The 23,197-nt window shown below is 43.5% G+C and overlaps 1 protein-coding gene across 1 annotated transcript; it reads right to left on the bottom strand.

Annotated features, from left to right (window-relative positions):
• Nucleotides 1-1,868: 1,868 nt before the first annotated feature.
• On the bottom strand, nucleotides 1,869-8,025 carry LOC100383575 (uncharacterized). Its single transcript, NM_001176223.1, has 13 exons — nucleotides 7,778-8,025; nucleotides 7,541-7,692; nucleotides 7,072-7,163; nucleotides 6,828-6,941; nucleotides 6,038-6,368; nucleotides 5,020-5,199; nucleotides 4,791-4,871; nucleotides 4,382-4,600; nucleotides 4,137-4,279; nucleotides 3,422-3,588; nucleotides 2,823-3,040; nucleotides 2,533-2,625; nucleotides 1,869-2,397 (listed from the first exon to the last, which is right to left on the bottom strand). Exons 1-13 carry the CDS (start codon nucleotides 7,926-7,928, stop codon nucleotides 2,206-2,208), a joined length of 2,133 nt encoding a protein of 710 aa, NP_001169694.1. The 5' UTR covers nucleotides 7,929-8,025; the 3' UTR covers nucleotides 1,869-2,205.
• Nucleotides 8,026-23,197: the final 15,172 nt, after the last annotated feature.

The following is a 23,197-nucleotide window of genomic DNA, read 5'->3' as shown; positions in this document are numbered from 1 at the left end:
TCGGAGGAGCGATGGAGCCTGGCGGAGGGACAGCTGTCGGAGCGGTTGGGTCCTTGCTGACGTCCTCTTGCTTCCGTAAGGGGGCTGAGAGTCGTCGTCGTCACAGAGCATGCGGGGCGCCATCATTGCCTATCTGGCGGAGCTAGCCAGATAAGACGCCGGTCTGGTTCCCTGTGGCCCGAGTCAGCTCGGGGTAGGGTGATGATGGCGCCTCCTGTTGACGTGGCTGGCCTGCGCCCTAGGTTGGGTGATGCGGAGGCTCCTCCGTAGCCGAGGTCGAGTCTGTCTTCCGTGGCCGAGGCCGAGTCCGAGCCCCTGGGTCGGGCGAGGCGGAGGTCGACGGCTGAGGCCAGGGCGGAGTCCGAGCCCTGGGGTCGGGCGGAGCAGAGTTCGCCGTCTTCCGGGACTTAGCCCGAGTCCGAGCCCTGGGGTCGGGCGAAGCGGAGTTCGTCGTCTTCTGGGACTTAGCCCGAGTCCGAGCCCTGGGTCGGGCGGAGCGGAGTTCGCCGTCTTCCGGGGCTTAGCCCGAGTCCGAGCCCTGGGTCGGGCGGAGCGGAGTTCGCCGTCTTCCGGGGCTTAGCCCGAGTCCGAGCCCTGGGTCGGGCGGAGCGGAGTTCGTCGTCTTCCGGGGCTGAGCCCGAGTCCGAGCCCTGGGTCGGGCGAAGCGGAGCTTCTTATGGTGCCTCCGGCGAGGCCTGACTGCCTATCAGCCTCACTCTGTCAAATGGCACCGCAGTCGGAGTGGCGCAGGCGGCGCTGTCCTTCTGTCAGGCCGGTCAGTGGAGCGGCGAAGTGACGGCGGTCACTTCGGCTCTGCCGGGGGGCGCGCGTCAGGATAAAGGTGTCAGGCCACCTTTGCATTAAATGCTTCTGCGACTTGGTCGGTCGGTGTGGCGATTTAGTCAGGGTTGCTTCTTAGCGAAGGCAGGGCCTCGGGCGAGCCGGAAATATGTTCGCCGTTGGAGGGGGGCCTCGGGCGAGACGGAAATCCTCCGGGGTCGGCCGCCCTTGTCCGAGGCTAGGCTCGGGCGAGGCGTGTTCGAGTCGCTCGAATGGACTGATCCCTGACTTAGTCGCACCCATCAGGCCTTTGCAGCTTTATGCTGATGGGGGTTACCAGCTGAGAATTAGGAGTCTTGAGGGTACCCCTAATTATGGTCCCCGACAGGTTGATCCTTGATTTCTCAAATACGAGATAATATGGGTTCAACCTAGGTAAAAAAGGGCAAGATAGACCATCTCCGGTTTATGTCTCGCTTTCGTATTTTTTCGGAAATACGAAAACGGATAGGTTAAATGTGAAAAACGGTACACGTAAGGGCATGATTTTACCCGACGATTTGCAACCCTACACAGATTCATATGATACTAGTTAGGTGCTGGTGCATTGCTATAATTTCCATATATCACACAGTTAAACCTTATTTCGATATGATAGTTGTTCAAACATGTTTCAAACCTATACAATAATTTATCCTCTATTTTGAACTGGTTATTGGACCCAATCTCAACGCGTCTACCATATAACATGCATAAATGTATTTTATATACCAAGCAAGAAACTATAATTTCAATCTCCGCGATATCTCCTATAAGGTGGCTCGAGTGACAGCAAACCTTAGCCGCCATCGTCCCTTCCTCCACTCTCCGCCACAAAAGTAAGCAACCGAAAGAAGTAAGCAACCAAAAGTCTCGACCGACTTGCAAAGATGTGATGGCATGGTCCTCACGTGGTCTAGTACAGTCTACCCCCAGCTCAATCATCGTGTCATACCTAGGCCTTAGGTATCACATGGTGGGCTAGATCCAACACGCCCTTTTCATCTAATTTCGTAAAAATATCTATATTTTGCTTAAGTATAAAGTATAAAACACACAAAAAGTGTATTTTTTTAGCTAAGTGAGTGCGAATGTATGTTTTAAACCCCTATTTGTTGTCGTTCTTTACAGTCTGCTCTCTCAATTCTACTACTGCAAATATCAACCTGTATTCCACCAGCATTCCTAAACAACATGCACACATACTGGTAGACAATGAGGCACAACATGAAGGAACCAGGGGGCCGACTATTTCCTCATGTCGTCAAGAAAAGACATGCATGCACTTGGCGCCTCCCTGCATCGTTGTACCACAGACGCGCAGGCTCCCTGGATGCCTCACCGAATTTTGTTGTTCCTTGTTCAGCTGCCAGAAGCTCCCCACGTTTATGCCGTGCTGGCTTGGACGGCCTCCTCTGAAGAACCATCCGACTCGACTGCAACTGATCCCAGCTGCTCTCGCTGTCTCCTGTGGGTAGCCATGCGTCGGTTGCTCTCCATCCAAATGAGGAGAACTGTCATGTCTGCTGGGCTCACACCGCCGATTCTGCTAGCTTGACCTATTGTTTGTGGACGCACCTGCAAATGAATCACACAGTACAATCTTAGATAAAACAATACCTACAGAATTGGCTCCTAATCTACATTATTGACCTTGTGCTCGCACATGACACCAAGTTTCAGAAAAAGATGTAGCCTTGTCCCCGAACTTACCTTGGAAAGTTTCTCACGAGCTTCAAGTGATAGATTTGTCATTGAGTGGTAATCCAAATCTTCAGGAAGTTTCCTGTGTTCTTGGTTTACGATCTTAACAAAGAGAGAAAACAAACAACACAAAAGTTAGCTGCCTTATCAATTAAACAAAACAAAACAAAACAAATGAAATCATGCATAATGTGCTACTGTTGGACATCTCGAACGATTCATGTACCATTGTTCTAGCAGTTCAGCTTCCATCGTAAATCTACTCCATAACACTATCGCATAACCCCATAAGCAATTACCTGATGTAATTGACTTTGTTGTCGTGCGATGAAACCTTCATACTTGATATCAATCTCTACACATTCCTTCTCAATTCGAGATAAATTTTCATTTCCGCATCCATGCTCGTCAAGGAGTTTATATTGTACGTGTGGCTTCTTTAATATGGCTTCAAGTGTAGATGAATCCTTTACAGGTTGGTTGGATACTGCAGTAACTTCAGCAGCAAATTCACCTCCTGATAACAGAACATTGGAGCTAGAGCATGTGAACCACGCTAACAGCGTTTTATATACTAATTACAGTCAAAACACATGATTCTCTAGTACATGTGTTTTAAAACATTGGCCACTGATGTATAAAAAAAAATATTGGCTCCTCCCTTTCTTGTCAATTAAGGTATCAATTTTCTTCAATAAATCTATAAGATCATTTATCTTTCTAATTATATGTTACCATAACTCTTAAATGTCATTACACATCTACTTATGTAGTTCCATGATAAAGTCTAAATACTTTTATGTAAATTTTGCATCAAAATCTAAAAGCATGCATTCAAGGACACCTAAATATATGTCAAAGGTATGTCCTTATAGCTAAGAAAACATATGATGCTCACCTGGAACTTTTGTAGATCTCAACCGTTCTTTCTCTTGCTTAATGCGGGCTTGCTTTGACTGATAAAGCTCCCAACGTCTATCATCTATTAAACCAATCTCTCGTCCCAAAGGGGTCAAACGACTATCAGCATTATCTGATCGAAGCAATAGCCGGTGTTCTGAACGGCTGGATGTCCATAAATGTCCCAACAAAAACAAAGGAAAAAAGGGGGGGGGAGTTTAGTCATATTTGATTAGACACTAGACAGCATAAAAACTCAAAGAACTCAGCATGTAATTTTGTGTTACCGAAATAAAACCATGTGTATCTGTAGCCTACAGGAATTCACAATCATTAACATTATCCCATTCATCCGATCCAAGTGGCCCAAAGTTAAGGTGGGAGTTCTCTCATCCCCTCTCGTAACTGAATCTAGTCCAGTAAAAAGGTGGAGAAGAGGATGAGGGAATTCCCACCTCTCACTTGGGTCACTCAAATTGGATCTGAGGGATGAGATTGAGTTTATGCACATGTGCACCAATATACTCTTGTCCAGTTGTGCACCTAATACTTCCTCTTAAAGGATAAACTCAGCTATTAACTAAATAACACAAATATTACATAACACTGCTCAGGCTTACTATATATTGTAGAAGTAGAAGTAAAAAAAGGTATTTTCAACGCCAGTAATTTAAGCATCAATAATAAAAATGTCTTATACTAAAATTCCATACCTTGTTAGCATGCGATAGGGCTCTCTAAGATCTTTTGTAACAAGATCATCAATAAGAGTTCCTATATAACTGCTTTCCCTCTCAAGAATAATTAATGATTTCCCATCAGAATGCCTAGCTGCATTGATTCCAGAAATTATACCCTATATACAGCAATCAGCAAGTTTAAGATCCAGCAAATCTAGTCCAACCAACCATACAAACTGCAATTAGCTAATGAAGAACAAGCAGAACAATGAATAAACCTGAGCTGCAGCTTCTTCGTATCCCGTTGTTCCATTTATCTGGCCAGAGAAGAATAAACCCTCAATCTTCTTTGTCATAAGTGATCTTGAGCATTGATATGCGGGTAAGTAATCATATTCAACTGCATATGCAGGTCTTAGCATTAGACAGTTCTCCAGCCCTGGTATAGTTCGCACAAGGGACAATTGCAATCTCTCAGGAAGCCCAGTAGAAAAGCCCTAATGAAGATGTATAAATAATCATAATTAGTAGGTTTCTCATCTTAAAAAGAAGGGTTTGGTTGAGCAATATTACACAGACATTACTTTCACAAACAAATGGGGACAAGCAGAAAAGAAGCACAATATATGCCAATGTTGACCAAAGAAGGGGAGAATCGCGAATGGAGATAGGGAAGGAGGAACATACCTGTAGATATAGTTCAGGAACATTTCTACCCTCAGGTTCAAGAAAGATCTGATGAGACTCTTTATCTTTGAACCTTACAATCTGCAACAAGGGTTAGTGGGTACATCAGTCGTTGTAGGTATAGTACTTAATTTTTTGCAAGAAAAAATACAAGTTCTGTTGGCAATCCAATAATCAAAATAAAAGAAGTTTGCCATGTAACAAACCAACAAGGTCCATTATACATTACCTTGTCTTCAATTGACGGGCAGTATCTTGGTCCCTTCGCTTCAACCCAACCACCATAAGTTGGTGTTTCATCTAAGTTGTCGATAACAATTTGGTGCGTCTCTTTTGTAGTTCGTGTTAGATAGCAGCACATCTGTTCTCTCTCGACGTGAAATTCAGGATCAAAACTAAACCAACCTACCTGTTTCAAGAGGAACCATCCTTTTATCCCCCCAAAAATGTGTAACACAAAAGTAACTTGAACTTCAAGCTTAACCATCCTGACAAGCCCTACATTCTAAAAATGCAACTGATTTCCTTTACCATATGGACCTGCAAGGTTTACAGCATATACTAGATGCAGGAAATGTCATAAAACTCCTGTGGGAGAATACACCTCCGTGTAGTCGAAATGGTGGGAACAGCTAGTGAACTCATATTGATTATTCTCTGTAAGTTTGCCAGTGTACTTAATTCAAGGCTTCTTTTGATCTTACACATGCAAGGAACACTCTTCATGGCATAATTTCTTATAAGATTTATAAACTACAGAAACCAATTAGAGAGAAACCACTATAACTGGACCATTTCAAAAGCACGATGCTGCTATATCTAGCTGCTCCCTCCGCCTCCACAATTATTGTCAGTTTGGACAATGTTAGAGGTCAAAATTTTAGAGCTTCGGCTATCAATAAATTTTCAAATATTTAGTTTGAATTTGAAGATACTAAGACAACATATACAGATTAGTCTTGCAAAGTACTTTAAGAAACTGACATATTTGCTATTTTGTTGTATATGCTGTAATAATAAAACATAGTCAAAGTTATATTTTGGGCGACAAGAACTACAGAACTAGAGGGAATACTTGATACAGAATTGCAGCATTTAATTTGAAAGTACTTATCTTGTTCTTTGCTTTGACATGCATTATACAATGCAAATCAAAATGAATAGAAAAGACAGTAATGAAAAGCTATTGCATTATTGAATATGCATTTCTCAATATAAGTGGGAAAATTCTGTTCTGTACTATATACCTCTTCATCACCATGCTGGGGTTCCAATCCAGAAAAATCAACTGTTCTGCGATCAATTCGTGGTGGTGTACCGGTTTTCAAGCGGTCAGTTTCAAAACCCAGAAACTGCAAGTTTTCAGTTAGTCCATGAGAAGCTGACTCTCCAGCTCGCCCAGCAGGCATTGATGTCCTACCAACCCAAATCTTACCACTCATGAATGTTCCGGTGGTAAGTACAACAGATGGTGCATAAAAGTCCATGCCGAAGAAAGTGCGAACACCCTCAATGCTGTCATTTTTTCCAATTAAAACCTCTGTAGCCATTGCTTCTCTAATGAAAAGGTTTTCTGTGCTGAAGCATAATACACAAAATAGTCAATAAGCAATGTGAAATCTATCACAATACATGCGATCAACGATAAGAAATATCAGCAAAGCATGACAAAAGTTGGCAAGCAGAAAAAAATGCTAAACTCTTATGTCAGAAGATTAAAATATTTACATCTACCTTGAGTGTTTTTTACTACATTGAGAACTTAAGACTAGTCATGCAGAACCATGGTCTTAATACAGTAACAACAATATCTGGTGCCAAATTTTGAGAAGGTGTCATGTTTGATATAGTTTAAACCAAAGATCACAATTTTGTGAGTACAACCTAAGAAGCTCTGAAATGATGATCAAATTAACATAACTTAAATGAGGTCAGCTAAACGAAACATATTCAGAAATTATGTAGCACTAACCACTTATGGAGGCGCCAGACAAGATTACAAATCCAAGTAAAGTTAGCAACTTAGTATACACTGACCTTTCCACACTGTTCTTCATCTCTATTGCATACTCTCTCTTATCAGTCTGAGCACGCAGTGCACGTACAGCAGGGCCTTTTGAGCTGTTCAGTACACGCTTTTGCAAGTAGCACCTATCAGAAGAAGATGCAATCAGTATGCTAAGATATCTTTGTTGATTAACTAGCAATCAAAATCTGGACTCTCAGCCATTTGCACTCAGAGAAACTCATTCTCCAGACAACAAGACGTTTGAACTCGTACCTATCAGTAATTTTTCCAATTTCACCACCAAGGGCATCTACCTCATGGACAAGTTGAGACTTCGCAGGGCCACCAACAGCAGGGTTACAAGGCTGGGTAGGGCAGAAGATGAGTTGAAGCAGAACCACACTTCTAATACTAAAATTTAAATGGAATTCATTGACAAAGAATGTTTCCTTATAGTTATAGGCTATAGCATACTAAGATATGCAACATAATAATCAAAAACCATCTCTTCAGTTTCTATTGTCCATTCATACCTTGGAACAGAATCTGTGCCCTACAAAAATGCTATCACAGGTGAGATTTCACATTGCTAAATTTCTACACTGCAGGGTTTGATGGATCGATTCTTCATATAAGGGACATGATTTTTATTATGTGGCATCAGGAGTCAATGTTCAAGTAATTTCAGTCATGAACTTGACTAGAATATCTACCATCGGGGCAAAGTTAGCTCAGCGCAGACCTGCCACGCAATCCGGTCAATGTTGAGCGTAAGAAGCAGGGTGCGCGCGCCGAGGCGAGCCGAAGCAAGGGCGGCCTCGCATCCGGCATGGCCGCCTCCGACCACAATGACGTCGTACCGCTCCTGGCGCGGATCCAACCGGCCGATCGAATCTAGCACCACAGAAGAAATTTGGCAGTAAGCACCTCTTCTCCGTTTCTCGCCAGCATCAGTCAAAGCTGTGAAAAAGAGCTTTACCCTTGGCGGCGGCGGAGAGGCGGCGGCGCGGAGGGGGGCGCCAGCGCGGCAAGGGGATGAGTCGGCGGAAGGAAGTGGAGGGGAGGAAGGAAGAGAGGGTTGTGGCCGCCGCGGTGGACGGGTGCCGCGGCGGGCGGAGGCGGAGCAGCATGGCCGCCGAGGAGGAAGGCGGATGCTGAGGACGAGCTATCTCTTCTCTTCCCAACCCAACATCAGAAACCCGCCCACGCCCAGCCGAGAAATTTGTCAAAACAGGTCACTCTAGTCGTCGTTCTTCAAAATACACTGTTGGGAGGCCGGCGGGTTACTCAAACATGGTTGCTCTTCAAAACGGATCAGGAAGGCTTTTGGTGTTTCTGGCAGGTAGGCCCGTGTCTTTATGTGCCGCTTTTGCTCTTACGCCTGAACGCAACGCCGTCTCCTCCCGTCTCATCTCTCCATTTCCTTTCTTCTCTTCTCTGCCTCTTTTCTCTGGACGACGCGGCCACACTCAACGGCGAACCCTTTCTTCGCTGCGGCACATCGGCGACGTTGACGACGACCTTCTTCCCTTTTCAGGTGATCTTCCCATTTCCCTCTGTATCCTTTCTCTTGCCCTTTCCCTACACTCTGTAACCTTTTCTCTTCCTACACAGACGGATGTGAGCCGGCGTCGAGCTGGTGGAAATAGGGGGTCGTCCAAGCCTGTGATATCCTGTCGCGCCACTTCCTTCTGCAGGTAACATATCCCCTCCCCTCTGTCGCAGCTCTTGTGGCAGCACCTTATTTTGCAGCATCTGTTTCATCATTATGTGTAATAATTTGTGCTAACACTAGAAATAGGTGGTGATAATTGCGTGTTCGCATCATGGATGGTAATGATGATGACACCATGTCTATTGACTGAAGTAGCTTTATTATTGAGAATGCTGAAAATAAGGATAATGGGGATCAGGGTGATATGTTTAGAATCTGTGATGAGGATGAGATGTATGTGTTCTTGGGACTTGGAGATGAGGATGAGGAGATGAATCGAACCCACCTAGAACCAAGTAACTTTGCATCTCATTTTAAATCGGAAAGTAATAGTTTTGATCCAAGTGATCTAGATGCTGCCATGCCAGTTGATGATGAAAATGCAGAAATGGTCAACATATTGCACGATGATGATCACCCTGATCTGAAGTTGGGTACTCTATATCCATCGATGAAAGAGTTTAGACTAGCTGTGAGGCAATATGCTATAAATGAGGAGTTTGAGCTTGGAATAACAAAGTCGGATAGAAATAGATATAGAGTGTACTGCAAAGGGAATGATTGCACATGCCCTTGGAAACTGAATGGTTCTACAAGACCGGATTCTAGTGTTATGGTACTAACCTTTTCTTCTGTTTCTCTCCAATTGTATAATTTAGTTCACATAAGTTGGTGTTACTTACATCGTTATTTTGTTTTGAAGGTTGTTGTCTTAGTGAATTAGCATAAATGTGCTTCAAGCAGCCGGATAAGTTATGGGAATGCCAATCAAGCTTGGGTAGCTCAGAAGGCTTTGCAAAAGAGGTTACAAGACACTTACAACTATAGGGTCAGTTATGATGTGACTTGGAAAGGAATGCAGGAAGCTTTAAAAGAGATATATGGCAATTGGGATGATAGTTTCAGTATGTTGTATAGGTGGAAGGAAGAAATTTTGATAAAAGCCCCTAATAGTGTGGTGGAGATAGACACCCAAGTTGTAGATGAAAAGGTGTACTTCCATAGATTTTTCTGTGCACTTGAGCCTTGTATAGAAGGGTTTCGTGCTGCGTGTAGGTGAAAGGGAAATAGGCTTTAAACCTTTTCCTAAATGATTTTGGTGATTGAATGTCCAACACAAACAATTGGACTAATTAGTTTGCTCTAGATCATATGTTCTACAGGTGCCTAAGATTCAACATAAAACCAATAAAAAGAACAAGACAAGAGTCAAGATAAAAGGAGCAAAGGGGCAACCGAAGGCACCCCTGGTCTGGCGCACCGGACTGTCCGGTGTGCCACCGGACAGTAAACAGTACCTGTCCGGTGCACCAGGAAACGCAGACTCAAACTCGCCCCTTTCGGGAAAGTCTGGGGCCGGCGCGCTATAATTCACCGGACTGTCCGGTGTACACCGGACAGTGTCCGGTGCTCCAACGGAACGCGGCCTCAGGAACTCGGCAGCCTCGGGATTTCACGAAGACTGCTCCGCTAAAATTCACCGGACTGTCCGGTGTGCACCGGACTGTCCGGTGTGCCAGCGGAGCAACGGTCATCTGCGCCCAACGGTCGACTCTGACAGGAAACAGTGCAGAACAGTACACGCGGCAGAAGTCAGAGCAGAGGATCAGAGAGGCACCGGACTGTCCGGTGTGCACCGGACTGTCCGGTGCCACATGAGGACAAAGCCTCCAACGGTCGACCAGCTCCAATCTCAACGGCTAGGATGACGTGGCTGGTGCACCGGACATGTCCGGTGTGCACCGGACTGTCCGGTGCGCCCATCGCTAGCAGACTTCATCAGCGGCTAGTTTTTGGATGGTGGCTATAAATACCACCCCAACCGGCCACTTCAAGGTGTGGGAGTCCAAGCAACATTCCAAGTCATCTAGTTGACATACTCAAGCCCTCCCAACCACCTATATTCATTGATCCATCATATACACAAGATTTAGTCCACTACACCCAACACAAGTGCCACAAAAGAGAGAGCAAGCAATTGAGAGCTACTCAATTGAGTTTAGCCCTAGCGCCTTGTGAGATTCATTGAGAGATAGTGTGCGCTACATCTTTGTGTTCATTTGCGCGTGGAGTTTTTGACTCCCATTCGAACTTCCTCCAAAGTGTTGGAGGCTTGTAAAAGCTAGCAAGAGACACCAAAGATTGTGGTGGTCCTTGTGGGATCGAGAGTGATCCTTGAGAAGAAGAAGAGCTCGCCGATCCTTGTGTGATCGGGAGAGAGGGAAAGGGTTGAAAAAGACCCGTCCTTAAGTGGACTCCTCAACGGGGACTAGGCCTTCGAGGGCCGAACCTCGGTAAAACAAATCACCTGTGTTCATTGTGCTTTTGCTTGTGATTTGTTTGCTTTCTCTTACTCTAAGTTCTCTTGCACTATTCTTTGCTCATATCATTTGGTGTTGCTTCAAGTTAAAATATCATTTAAGTGAAGCAACACTCCGCAAGAAAAGAACTTGAGTTAGTGCTCTTTTTCATCTAAGCTTTCTTGCTTTGTTATCATAGAATTATTAGTTGTATTGATTTATCACTTCCGCATTATTTGAAAGCTATACTTTTTACTAGCAAGAACTTAGTTTTTTATACTCCGATAATTGTTCATCTTGTTCTAACCACTAATCAAGGATCTAGTTGGGGGATAAAGTTTTAATTTTCAGGTTTCGCCTATCCACCCCCCCTCTAGGCGACTTTCAATTGGTATCAGAGCTAGGCACTTCATCTTGAGTCTAACAACTCGAAGTGATGGCTCGTAGAAGATCCCAAAAGAACAAGAAGACTCCTCCAACGAACGCAACTCAAAAGGAGGTAACTCTTGAGATATTATTTGATGATTGTTCTAATTATGATTCATGGTCTACTAGTGTGATAAATGCCTTTAGAACCATACATCCTCAATTAGAACAAATTATTGACAAGAGTATTTTCCCCTCTAGTTTTAATGGAAAAATTAATTCCGAGGAGGATCAAAGATGTTATCGCTTAAACTACCTAGCTTTTGACATCTTAAACAATTCTCTTAGCAAAGAAGATTATCGTGCCTTCATATCAAACTATGACGAATCCATTCCCGATGCGCATGATATTTGGACTAGAATTAAAATCAAGTTTGATGAGTCCAAACATAATAGTTCATTTAATGCCTCAACTTCCTTTAGTTTTTGTGATACTAACCCTTGCAAGGAAGAAGGAGAAAATGAACGATGGAGACCAAACGATGAATCCACCTCTCCAAAAGGTTTGTCTTCCCATTTCGATTCCCACATGTGTTGTGTAGCTAATGAAAATGATAGCGGAAGCACAAACGAGGATGAGGAGGAAGAAAGAAGCTTTGTGCATCTCTACGCTCGCCTAAGCCAAGAAGATAAGGCGGTCATGCTCAAACTTCTAGAAAGAGCGAGAGAACAAAGCGAAGCTCGTCAAAGGCTAGAAGATATTCTCTCCATAAAGATGCAACACTTTGACGAGTTGACTAAAGAACATGAGGAGCTAAAGTGCTCTCATGTTGATTTGGTCCAAAGGTATGAAACTATTTCAATTGAGCAAGATAACGCTTTACATTGTATCGCTCAATTAGTAAATAGGAATACCTTGCTTAAGGACCAAATAGAAAAGCTAAAAGTTGAAAATCTAGCTTTTCAAAATAAATATGATATGCTTCTATGTTCTCATGAAAATCTTATAGATGATCATATCATATTAAACATTGCTCATGAGGTTGTGATAGAAAATTTAAAATCCCAACAACCTCACTCATGCACATGTATTCAAATTGATACTATATTACCATGTGCTAATGCTTGTTGTTTGTCAACAAGCAAATCTTCCTTTGAGCTAGAATTTGCAGGAACAAATGATGATTCATATCAAAAGCTCAAAGAAGAAAATGAGAGGCTAAAGAAGAGCTTGACACAACTAAAAGGGAAATGCATTGCCCAACCTTCTCAAGATAACCGTGATCACATGGTGAAGAAGCTTGAGACGGGAACAATCGTGGCATGCACTACATCCCTTGAAGAAAATGGCAAGGATTTGAGGATTGCCATGAGGAGGAAACAAAAAATGAAATTCAACACCTCCTCCAAAAGCCTCAACCACGCCTCCACAAAAGGTAACATCCAAGGTAATGATCAAGCCACACTTCACATTAAGAGGTGTAGTGAATGCTTTGAAATGGGGCACTTGATTAGGTCATGTCCCTATATTAATGGCTTGATTATTAACAAGGATGATAGACTTTGTTTTAAATGCTCTAAGAAAGGACACTTGCTTAGATCTTGTCCCCATTTAAAACAAAAAGGCATAGGGTTAGAAAAGAAAGTTTTTACTAACCATGTAGCAGGCAACAAGCAAGGAAAGAAGAAAACTTCAAAACTTGAAAAACGCCTATGCTACACATGCCGAAGAAAGGGACATCAATGCAAGGATTGTCCCATTGGTAACAATTCCACTCCTAGCTTGTCAATTAATTTTCATGTAACTAGGCAACCCAAAATTGCAACTTGTGCTAGAAAGGTAACAAGTTTACCAAGCGCTAGCACAAAGGACACTTGGGTTCCTAGATCTTTGTTTACTAACCTTAACGGACCCATCAAGCGATGGGTACCAAAATGTGCTTGACAAGATTTGTAGGAGAAGGAGATGATATGAACCTTTGGGGTGTTTGAGGAAGTTAATTCAATTCTTATCAACTCAAGCTATCAATCTTCAAATGATCTACATATTCAAGATTGACCCAAGGTTGTTTCAATATGTTATTCAAAACCCATATCATCTCGGGGAAGATATTGATGTTGTAGGAATTAAAGAATTATCATGTGCGGAATTTCAAAGCCTACAACATGGAGGAAAGTCAAAGGATGGTAACATTTATATTCTTAAGTGCAATTATCTTAATTTGTCATGTGTCTTGTGTAGTCACATAGAAATAGAAAGCACTTAAGGATGTTTTAAAATTATGTCATCATTCTTTGAAGAAATTCCTTTCATATGGTAGATTGTGTATTTATCAATTCTATATTATGACAATCTACATGTTTTAAATTGTTGCAATTTTTCATGGCATGTTTTTACATTAATTATTATTGCCATGTTCTAGATATAGAGAGATATTTCATGTTCTTAAAAGAATAAGGTGTCATGTAAGGAATTCAAATACTTAGGACACTTATAAAAGGAAAGTTCTCTCTATAACTAGAAAAGTGAGACTGATGTTTTTATCTAAAGTAATTTAAGTAGTCTCACTTGTAGAGAATAAGTTTCTCTATGGAAATGCGTATCTCATCATGTCTAGGAAATTCTATCCAATAATTCATGTTGTATCTCTTATTGCTTAATTGGATATGATTCTTCTACATTTATCGCTCTCCATGTCATGAATTAGATTTATTCCCTTAAGTCTCAAGAATTTAACCATGCTTGTTTTATGAGTTAAAACTAGGCATACTTCATGGAATAATCTAGTTCATATTATAAAGTTTCCATGCTTTAGTAATTCACCTTTTCATTCCCTATCAAAATGATTACTAAAAGGAAACTAGTGCTTGTGTTGCTACTAACATTTCTCTTAAGTTCAAATTATGAAAATCTACAAGAAAGAAAGTGCACAAGCCTCATGGGTTGATCTTCACCCAAAGGAAGAAAGGTAAAAGCAAAGGTATGGGAACTCATTCTCTTAAGTTTGGTTCCCATCTCAATGGGTATTTAATCTAAATTATCATATTCTACCCTTGTGAGGAACAGATTCGCTATTGGACCGAAATTAACTAAGTGTGCTTTCAAATATCATTTTCTTAATGCTCATGTCCATTAGAATCTATTTAATGCCTTTGCGATATCTATATATATGTTATCATATTGTTTTACTTCCAAGTAATGATTAACTAAATTCAATATGATAAAGTAAAATCTCCAATGATTATTAAAAAGCTTAAAAGGTGCTCTCTCATATTTCTCAAATGAAATGCACTAATGTTAAGGATTTTACTTCATGTCTGTGTGACTTGTGGATGATGTATTATGTATGCTAATCATCTAAAGCAATCATCTTTCATCATACACTCCCTTGCGCTATTGACATCTCTCTCAAGTATTTTCAATAAGTTTGGAAGGAAAAAGAGACAACTACAAAGGGAGGACACTCAAATGAAAAAGGAAGAACATCAAGAACAACAACACCTACTTGGACAATAAGGTCTTCACAACAATCAATGGTGTAGTTGTAAGCATTCTAAATCTTTTTCATTGTGAGAATACAAAGCTTAAGTTATTTGTTGCAAAACTTATGAGCCTTGATCAAAATGTATAATGCTTCCCCCTTTATGTCCTTAAAAGTGAATGCATCGAAATCAATTCTTTCAACTACCTGATGCATATCTTTAGGGGGAGTCCATTCTTATATTTTGATTATGTTGAGACTATTGCTTTATCTTAATAATTTCATATAGTCTCTTGCATGAGAATAATGTTTCTCATATAGTATGCTTCTTCACATCAATCCAACTTGTTAAAATAATGTCGCTTTTATCAAAGATTGTTGCTTTCATTTCTAAAGTAGCTTGCTTATTGGATTCTCCTACTTTTAAGCTTGATTGAAAGTTTAATGTCCTTGTTGCTCTCTTGATCGCATATTGGTTGATCATTAAACAACTTCGAGTATCACTTATGTTTCTTAGTGCCTCATGTAATTTCAATTTGATCTCAATTGATAATTTTAATTGACATCTATCTTGATATGCACTAAGGAAAAAGGAGAATTCATGATTCATTTATGCAACTTGTGATCCATTTGATATATGCTAACAATAACTTGAAAAAGATCACTAGTTGTAGAACTCTCTCTTGTGCAAAGTATTTCCACACATTGTCATTGAGCATAGGTCTTAAGCAAACAAGACTAAGGACAAAAGCACAATGAAGAGAGCGTCTACAAGTAAAGGTACAAAACGGGTAAAACTTATTCCTATCATTTACATATGTACCTAAAATCTTCCTCTTATATACACTCTTTGCATATCTTGCATAAAAGGAAGAGAAAGCATGTCCATGCATTTTATCCCTGCTTCATACCTAGTTTAACCTCTTAAAATTTCACTCATGCATTATTGCATCTTTGCTAAAACTAGATGAAGTGATTCTATTGTCAAAGAGCTTAAAGCTTAACCTTGTAACGAGGATAAGCTGCCTTTGTTCCAAAGGTGGATGGTCCTTAAGTCTCTTTGAAATCCTTAAAGGAAAATGCTTAAAATATCTGCAACATGCTTTCATAAGTGCATAAACTGTCTTGAGCATCACTCATATACTATGACACAATGCACTTCACTTTCTCTATGATATAGACTTGTTCTCATTAACCTAATTATGTGCACTTGGCATTTAAGGCCAAAATATGTATTCCTCTCAAGGCACATATTTAGGGGGAGAAATCTATATTATATAGAACTATGATCATGCTTAATTGACATATCTCTTGATCATATCTCTTTCATTTTGGTACAAATGCATATATCCTATTATTCCCGTACCATGACTACGACTAATATGTTTCCAAGTATATTACTATGCTAAGTCGTAGATTGAAAGGGAAATGGAGTCTTCGGCGAAAACAAAGGCTTCCACTCCGTATATCATACTTCGCCATCACTCCAAGCAACTCTCTATTCTTTGGGGGAGAAATGAGCATCAAAGAAAAGGACTTCGTCTCTGGAAGAGAGTAAGAGCCCAAAGCTAAAAGACCGGACTTCGCTTTTGGTATAATCTTAACTCATTTATTTATGCCCAAAGGGGAAGATAGCACTTTGAGGGCTCTAATGTTTTCGTTTTTGGCGATTCATGCCAAAAAGGGGGAGAAATGAGCCCAAAGCAAAAGGACCGCACCACCACCACCAAATTCAAAAACTTAGTGCTTTCCAAAAGTATTTATCATTTGGTATCCTAGTGTGTTCAAAAAGGGGGAGAGAGTAGTATTTCAAAAATGGTATATCAAAACCCTCTTGAACACTAAGAGGTGGATCTCTTTTAGGGGGAGTTTTGTTAAGTCAAAAGAAAAGCATTTGAAACAGGGGGAGAAAATTTCAAATCTTGAAAATGCTTTACAAACTCTTATTCATTTACCTTTGACTATTTGCAAAAGATCTTTGAAATGGATTTACAAAAAGAATTTGCAAAAACAAAACATGTGGTGCAAGCGTGGTCCAAAATACTAAATAAAATAAAGAAAGCATCCGTGCATATTTTATGAAATGAATATTGGTTTAATTCCAAGTAATCTTTGCACCTATTCTATGCAAACTAGTTCAATTATTCTCTTATATATTTGCTTTGGTTTGTGTTGGCATCAATCACCAAAAAGGGGGAGATTGAAAGGGAAATAGGCTTTAAACCTTTTCCTAAATGATTTTGGTGATTGAATGTCCAACACAAACAATTGGACTAATTAGTTTGCTCTAGATCATATGTTCTACAGGTGCCTAAGATTCAACATAAAACCAATAAAAAGAACAAGACAAGAGTCAAGATAAAAGGAGCAAAGGGGCAACCGAAGGCACCCCTGGTCTGGCGCACCGGACTGTCCGGTGTGCCACCGGACAGTAAACAGTACCTGTCCGGTGCACCAGGAAACGCAGACTCAAACTCGCCCCTTTCGGGAAAGTCTGGGGCCGGCGCGCTATAATTCACCGGACTGTCCGGTGTACACCGGACAGTGTCCGGTGCTCCAACGGAACGCGGCCTCAGGAACTCGGCAGCCTCGGGATTTCACGAAGACTGCTCCGCTAAAATTCACCGGACTGTCCGGTGTGCACCGGACTGTCCGGTGTGCCAGCGGAGCAACGGTCATCTGCGCCCAACGGTCGACTCTGACAGGAAACAGTGCAGAACAGTACACGCGGCAGAAGTCAGAGCAGAGGATCAGAGAGGCACCGGACTGTCCGGTGTGCACCGGACTGTCCGGTGCCACATGAGGACAAAGCCTCCAACGGTCGACCAGCTCCAATCTCAACGGCTAGGATGACGTGGCTGGTGCACCGGACATGTCCGGTGTGCACCGGACTGTCCGGTGCGCCCATCGCTAGCAGACTTCATCAGCGGCTAGTTTTTGGATGGTGGCTATAAATACCACCCCAACCGGCCACTTCAAGGTGTGGGAGTCCAAGCAACATTCCAAGTCATCTAGTTGACATACTCAAGCCCTCCCAACCACCTATATTCATTGATCCATCATATACACAAGATTTAGTCCACTACACCCAACACAAGTGCCACAAAAGAGAGAGCAAGCAATTGAGAGCTACTCAATTGAGTTTAGCCCTAGCGCCTTGTGAGATTCATTGAGAGATAGTGTGCGCTACATCTTTGTGTTCATTTGCGCGTGGAGTTTTTGACTCCCATTCGAACTTCCTCCAAAGTGTTGGAGGCTTGTAAAAGCTAGCAAGAGACACCAAAGATTGTGGTGGTCCTTGTGGGATCGAGAGTGATCCTTGAGAAGAAGAAGAGCTCGCCGATCCTTGTGTGATCGGGAGAGAGGGAAAGGGTTGAAAAAGACCCGTCCTTAAGTGGACTCCTCAACGGGGACTAGGCCTTCGAGGGCCGAACCTCGGTAAAACAAATCACCTGTGTTCATTGTGCTTTTGCTTGTGATTTGTTTGCTTTCTCTTACTCTAAGTTCTCTTGCACTATTCTTTGCTCATATCATTTGGTGTTGCTTCAAGTTAAAATATCATTTAAGTGAAGCAACACTCCGCAAGAAAAGAACTTGAGTTAGTGCTCTTTTTCATCTAAGCTTTCTTGCTTTGTTATCATAGAATTATTAGTTGTATTGATTTATCACTTCCGCATTATTTGAAAGCTATACTTTTTACTAGCAAGAACTTAGTTTTTTATACTCCGATAATTGTTCATCTTGTTCTAACCACTAATCAAGGATCTAGTTGGGGGATAAAGTTTTAATTTTCAGGTTTCGCCTATCCACCCCCCCTCTAGGCGACTTTCAGTAGGCCTTACCTAAGTGTGGATTCAACTGCACTGAATGGTAGATGGAATGGTCACCTAGCAGCTGCAACAGCGTTAGATGGACACAATTGGATGTACCTGATTGCGTTTGGGTTCATGGATTCTGAGAGCAAGGATAATTGGGTTTGGTTTATGACACAGCTTCGAAGGGCCATAGGGAATATGGAGAAACTAGCTATTTGTACTGATGCCGACAAGGGTTTGATGACTGCTGTTGTCGGCGTTTCGGACCCGCAAGGACCGTCAACCGACCAGTAAATTTGTTGTTGTGTGTCCCTGCCTAGATGGGTTGATGTAAGATGGAACACAAGAGGGAAAAGTGGCTTATGTTATCTCGCACCAGGGTGTTGTAGTAGGGGTTACAAGCGTCGTGGGGGAGTGAGGGCGAGAGCGAGTGAGGGAGAGAGGGAGAGTGTCCCTGCACGTCCCACATTGTCAGTGTTGCAACGTCTGCCCACGACCTCCAACGTGTGTCCACGACGTCCAACGTGTGTCCACGACGTGCCTTAGGAAGGCCCTGGACATCCCCTTTTATAGATACAAGGAGATACCTAGCTGTACAAGGGCGTGTAGCTATGTGCTATCGTGGCTGGCGGAGAAGCGCCTTGAGCCCTATAGACGAGCTAATGTGGCTGTCGGAGAAGTGCCTTGATTCCTGTAGAAGCACAGCTGTCGGCGTGGCATGGATCCTGCTGACGTTGTCTTGCTTCCGTAGGGGGTTGAGAGCGATCCGACGTCATGGGCGCACGCGGGGAACCATCATTACCTGTTGCCGGAGTAACCTTAGATGGGACACCGGTCTTGTTCCTTCGTAGCCTGGGGCAGCTAGCTAGGAGTAGGGTAATGATGTATCCCCTGTAGCGCAGTCGGTCTGAGGCCCAGGTCGGGCGAGGCGGAGACTTCTCCTGAGGCCGAGGCTGGGCTCGGGCGAGGTTGTGATTCCTCCCGAGGCCGAGGCTGAGGCCGAGGCCTGGGGTCGGGCGAGGCGGAGATCTTCTTCCGAGGCCAAGGCTTAGGCCGAGGCCTGAGGTCGGGCGAGGCGGAGCTCCCTGTTGCGCCCGAGGCCAAACCCGTGGGAGATCGTGACTCAGTTTTATCCTGGCGGTTGGCACGGTAGCCGGAACGGGGCGAACAACGTTGTTTTCCTGTCAGATCGGTCAGTAAAGGGGCGAAGTGACTGTAGTCACTTCGACTTTACTGACTGAGGCACGCGTGTCAGGATAAGGTGTCAGGCGATCCCCGCATTCAATGTGCATGCGATACGGTCGGCTGGTAAGGCGATTTGGCCAAGGTCGCTGCACGACAAAGTCTGCCCAAGCTGGGCTTCGGGCGAGCCGAGGGTGCGTATGCTGGCTGAGAGGACCCTCGGGCGAGGCGTGAATCCGTCTGGGACTACTATTCCCGCTCGAGGCTGGGCTCGGATGAGGTCGCGTCCCTCGGCAGACGTGGCCTTGACTTGAACCGCGCTTTATCAGCCGTGTATGGCTTGTTCTGAAGATGTTTTTCAGCCGGATTAAGGAGCATTGGGGGGTACCCCTAATTACGGTACCCGACAGTAGCCCCCGAGCCTCAAAGGGAGTGTGGGCACTCGCTTGGAGGTTCTGCCGGATTTTTTCAAGGGGACCGGCCCTTCTCGGTTATATTTTGTTCCGGTGGGTGCGCGCGAGCGCACCCGCCGGGTGTAGCCCCCGAGGCCTCGGAGGAGTGGTTTTGACTCCTCTGAGGTCTTAATTCTTTTTGCGATGCCTCGGATGGCCTTGTCGTTGCCTTATGCGGCCTGGCCGTAGCCTGGGTGCACGGTCAGGCTTCGAGTTTTCACGCTGGTTTGTTGACGTGGTCAACAGTTCGGCCGTAGCCTGGTGCGAGAGCAACCCCCGATAGGGGTGAAAACGGGCGGATACGGACGGATAGTAGCTCATCCTGTATCCTACCCTAATGTATTTCAAACGGATTCGGGATCGGATACGGATAATTAGAAACGGGACGGATACGGATACAGGGACCGGATATTTATCCGGGCGGATAAGTGACGGATACAGATATTATTTGATCGGATATCGGATACTTGTCGGATAATGCATTAATTGGTTATCATAAAATATTCTTGTTTGACCACGAAATTGCAAGTAAATTAATACTAATAAACATTTAATAGAAAATAATCTCAAGTTCCCACATAAAATGGTAAAGTGAAGTATTGATTATGTTGAAACTTGGATACTTAAAGTAATTTTAGGTGTAACTCACACAATAAGTAAAAATAAAATAGAAGAAATGTTGACATCCTGTGGATTTTATGGTCCCATTATTTTTTATGACTATATGTAGCCATATGTTGTATCTTCGTATAATATCATAAATTTCTGAGGTTATTTGTATATTATTAATTTCTTTCTACATAAAGTCATCAAAATATAATTAAAATTCATAAATACACTAGTTTTGACCCAAAATTGTAAAAAGCTTACCAAAATAAATAAACATTCTATTCAAATAAGTGAAATATTAATTATGTTGAAACTTCGATACATAAAATGATTTCACGTGTAACTCACGCAATAAGTGGGAGTGGAATGGAAGAAACACCAACATCTTGTGGATTTTATAGTCCAAATGTTTTTGAGAACTATATGTGGATATATGTTATGTCCCCGTAAAAATTCATGAATTTTTCAGGCTATTTGGTGTATTATTAATTTCTTGTTGTAGAAAATCATCAAAATACAATTAAATTCATAAAAATATTATAGCGTCGACCGAAAATTAAAAATAAGTTACCAATATTAATAAATAGTTTTATAAAAAGATAATCCTAAGTTCCCACATGGAGATAATCTTAAGTCACCACATGAAAATGATAAAGTCTATTATTTTGATATAAATTTAGATATTATTTCAATGATTTTGGCCTAAAGATATGTTTAAACAAAAATGTGCTAAACTACAAAGTTATAGATCTCTTCGAGCTCTACAATTTTTATATAAACTTTATCTTCATCCGATTTTATATGTAAAAGTTATGATTTTATAACTATATTATTATGTAGAAAAAGAAAAAACGGGTACCCGAATTCCGGGTACCCGTATCCGACCCGAATATCCGGGTATTTACCGGGTAGTACTCGCTCCGTATCCGACCCGAATCCGAAGATGTACTATTCGGGTATTATCCGTATCCGTCCCGGATATAAAAATACTCGTATCCGTATCCGAAAAATGGTCCCGAATCAATACCCGTATCCGGTACCCGTCTCGGGTACCCTACCCGTTTTCATCCCTAACCCCCGAGCCTCTGCACGGAGTGAGAGGACGATCAAGGATCGTCTCGACTTTTATTGTACGCCCCTTCGTCGCCTTTCCGCAAGGAGGAAGGGGGAAAAGCGCCATGTTACCCTCGGAGGGCACCGAACATGGTGTTTCCAGTGAGTTGCTAGCGGGTGATCCGAGTGGACGCCCGAGCCCCGTTCGATAAGGGTCGGCTAGTGGCCCAGAGGCGCGCTCCAAAAGTACCTGCAGGTGATTTGCCGGACTCGGACCCATTCGATAGGGTCCGAGGGCTCGATGCCTCCCTCCGGTGGGATTCCGTTACAAAATCGTTCCCGCTGGTCTCAGAAATGTCCTAGGGGACCTCGGAAGCGTAGCCCAAGCCTCGGCCATGTAACGGACGTACCCAGGGTCATCCCTGACTTTGCGTGCTCTAGGGCGGCTGTCGAACCCTTCCGAGGGGCCAGCCTTCGAACCCCTGATCAGTAAAGGGCACGGAGCCCGAGTGCTCTGGGGCGGTTGCCGAACCCCAGAGGGCGTAACCTTCGAACCCCTGATCAGTAGGAGGGCTCGGGGCCCGTTTCCTTCGCTGGGAAGGGTCCTTTTTCGAAATACCCCCTTTCCCGGTCCCTGTGGCAAGAGAGAGAGAGAGGGAAAGAAAAAGGACATGAATTTAAATAAGGTGGCGCACCTTTTTTGACGCGGCCATCATGACGGAGGTGAAACGGCGCCCGCTTCGCCTGCTGGAGGTGTCGCTTGCCCTGCCAAGGAGTTAATGCGATGGGACGGGCGATTCGGGGGGCGTCTGTTGCGCGTGCGCGAGCCGTTCGAGGAACGGAAAGACCATTTCACCTTCGAGTTTGAATTTCGCGGCGGGTTCGGGCGAAGCCTTGGGTGGATCTCGCCCGGGCCTTTATATACCCGAAAGAGGGGCCGGTGCTGGTTCTTTACCCTGCCATTTGCGCTTGCCTTCTTCTTTGGTTTCCGCAACCTAAGAGAGCAGACAGAAAAAAGGAAACCACCCACCTCATCCCTTCCGCCTCCACCGCCTCCGTTCGGCAATGGCTGACAAGATGACCGTCATTCCGCCGCGCGACCCATGGCCTTTCTCCACCGTCGCTGTGGAGGATCTGGAGACCCTTGTTGCCGATGGTCTGCTCTGTCCCCTCTCCGATGGGCTATAGCCGGAGTGGATGGCCCCCTCGAGCGAGGCTAACCCGACTCCGCCGTCGGGGTATGTGCTCAGTTTCATCCCCTTCCATGAGCGGGGGTTCGGAGTGCCAGCGAGCCGCTTCATGCGGGCGCTCCTGCACCACTATGGAGTGGAGCTGCATAACCTCAACCCCAACTCTATTGCGCAAGCGGCCATCTTCGCGGCGGTTTGCGAGGGTTTTTTGGGGATTGACCCTCACTGGGACCTGT

Source organism: Zea mays, chromosome 3 (assembly GCF_902167145.1).
Source record: "Zea mays cultivar B73 chromosome 3, Zm-B73-REFERENCE-NAM-5.0, whole genome shotgun sequence".
Lineage (NCBI taxonomy): Eukaryota > Viridiplantae > Streptophyta > Magnoliopsida > Poales > Poaceae > Zea > Zea mays.
Note: the sequence above shows the minus strand (reverse complement) of the source record. Positions and strands in the feature narration are given on the sequence as shown.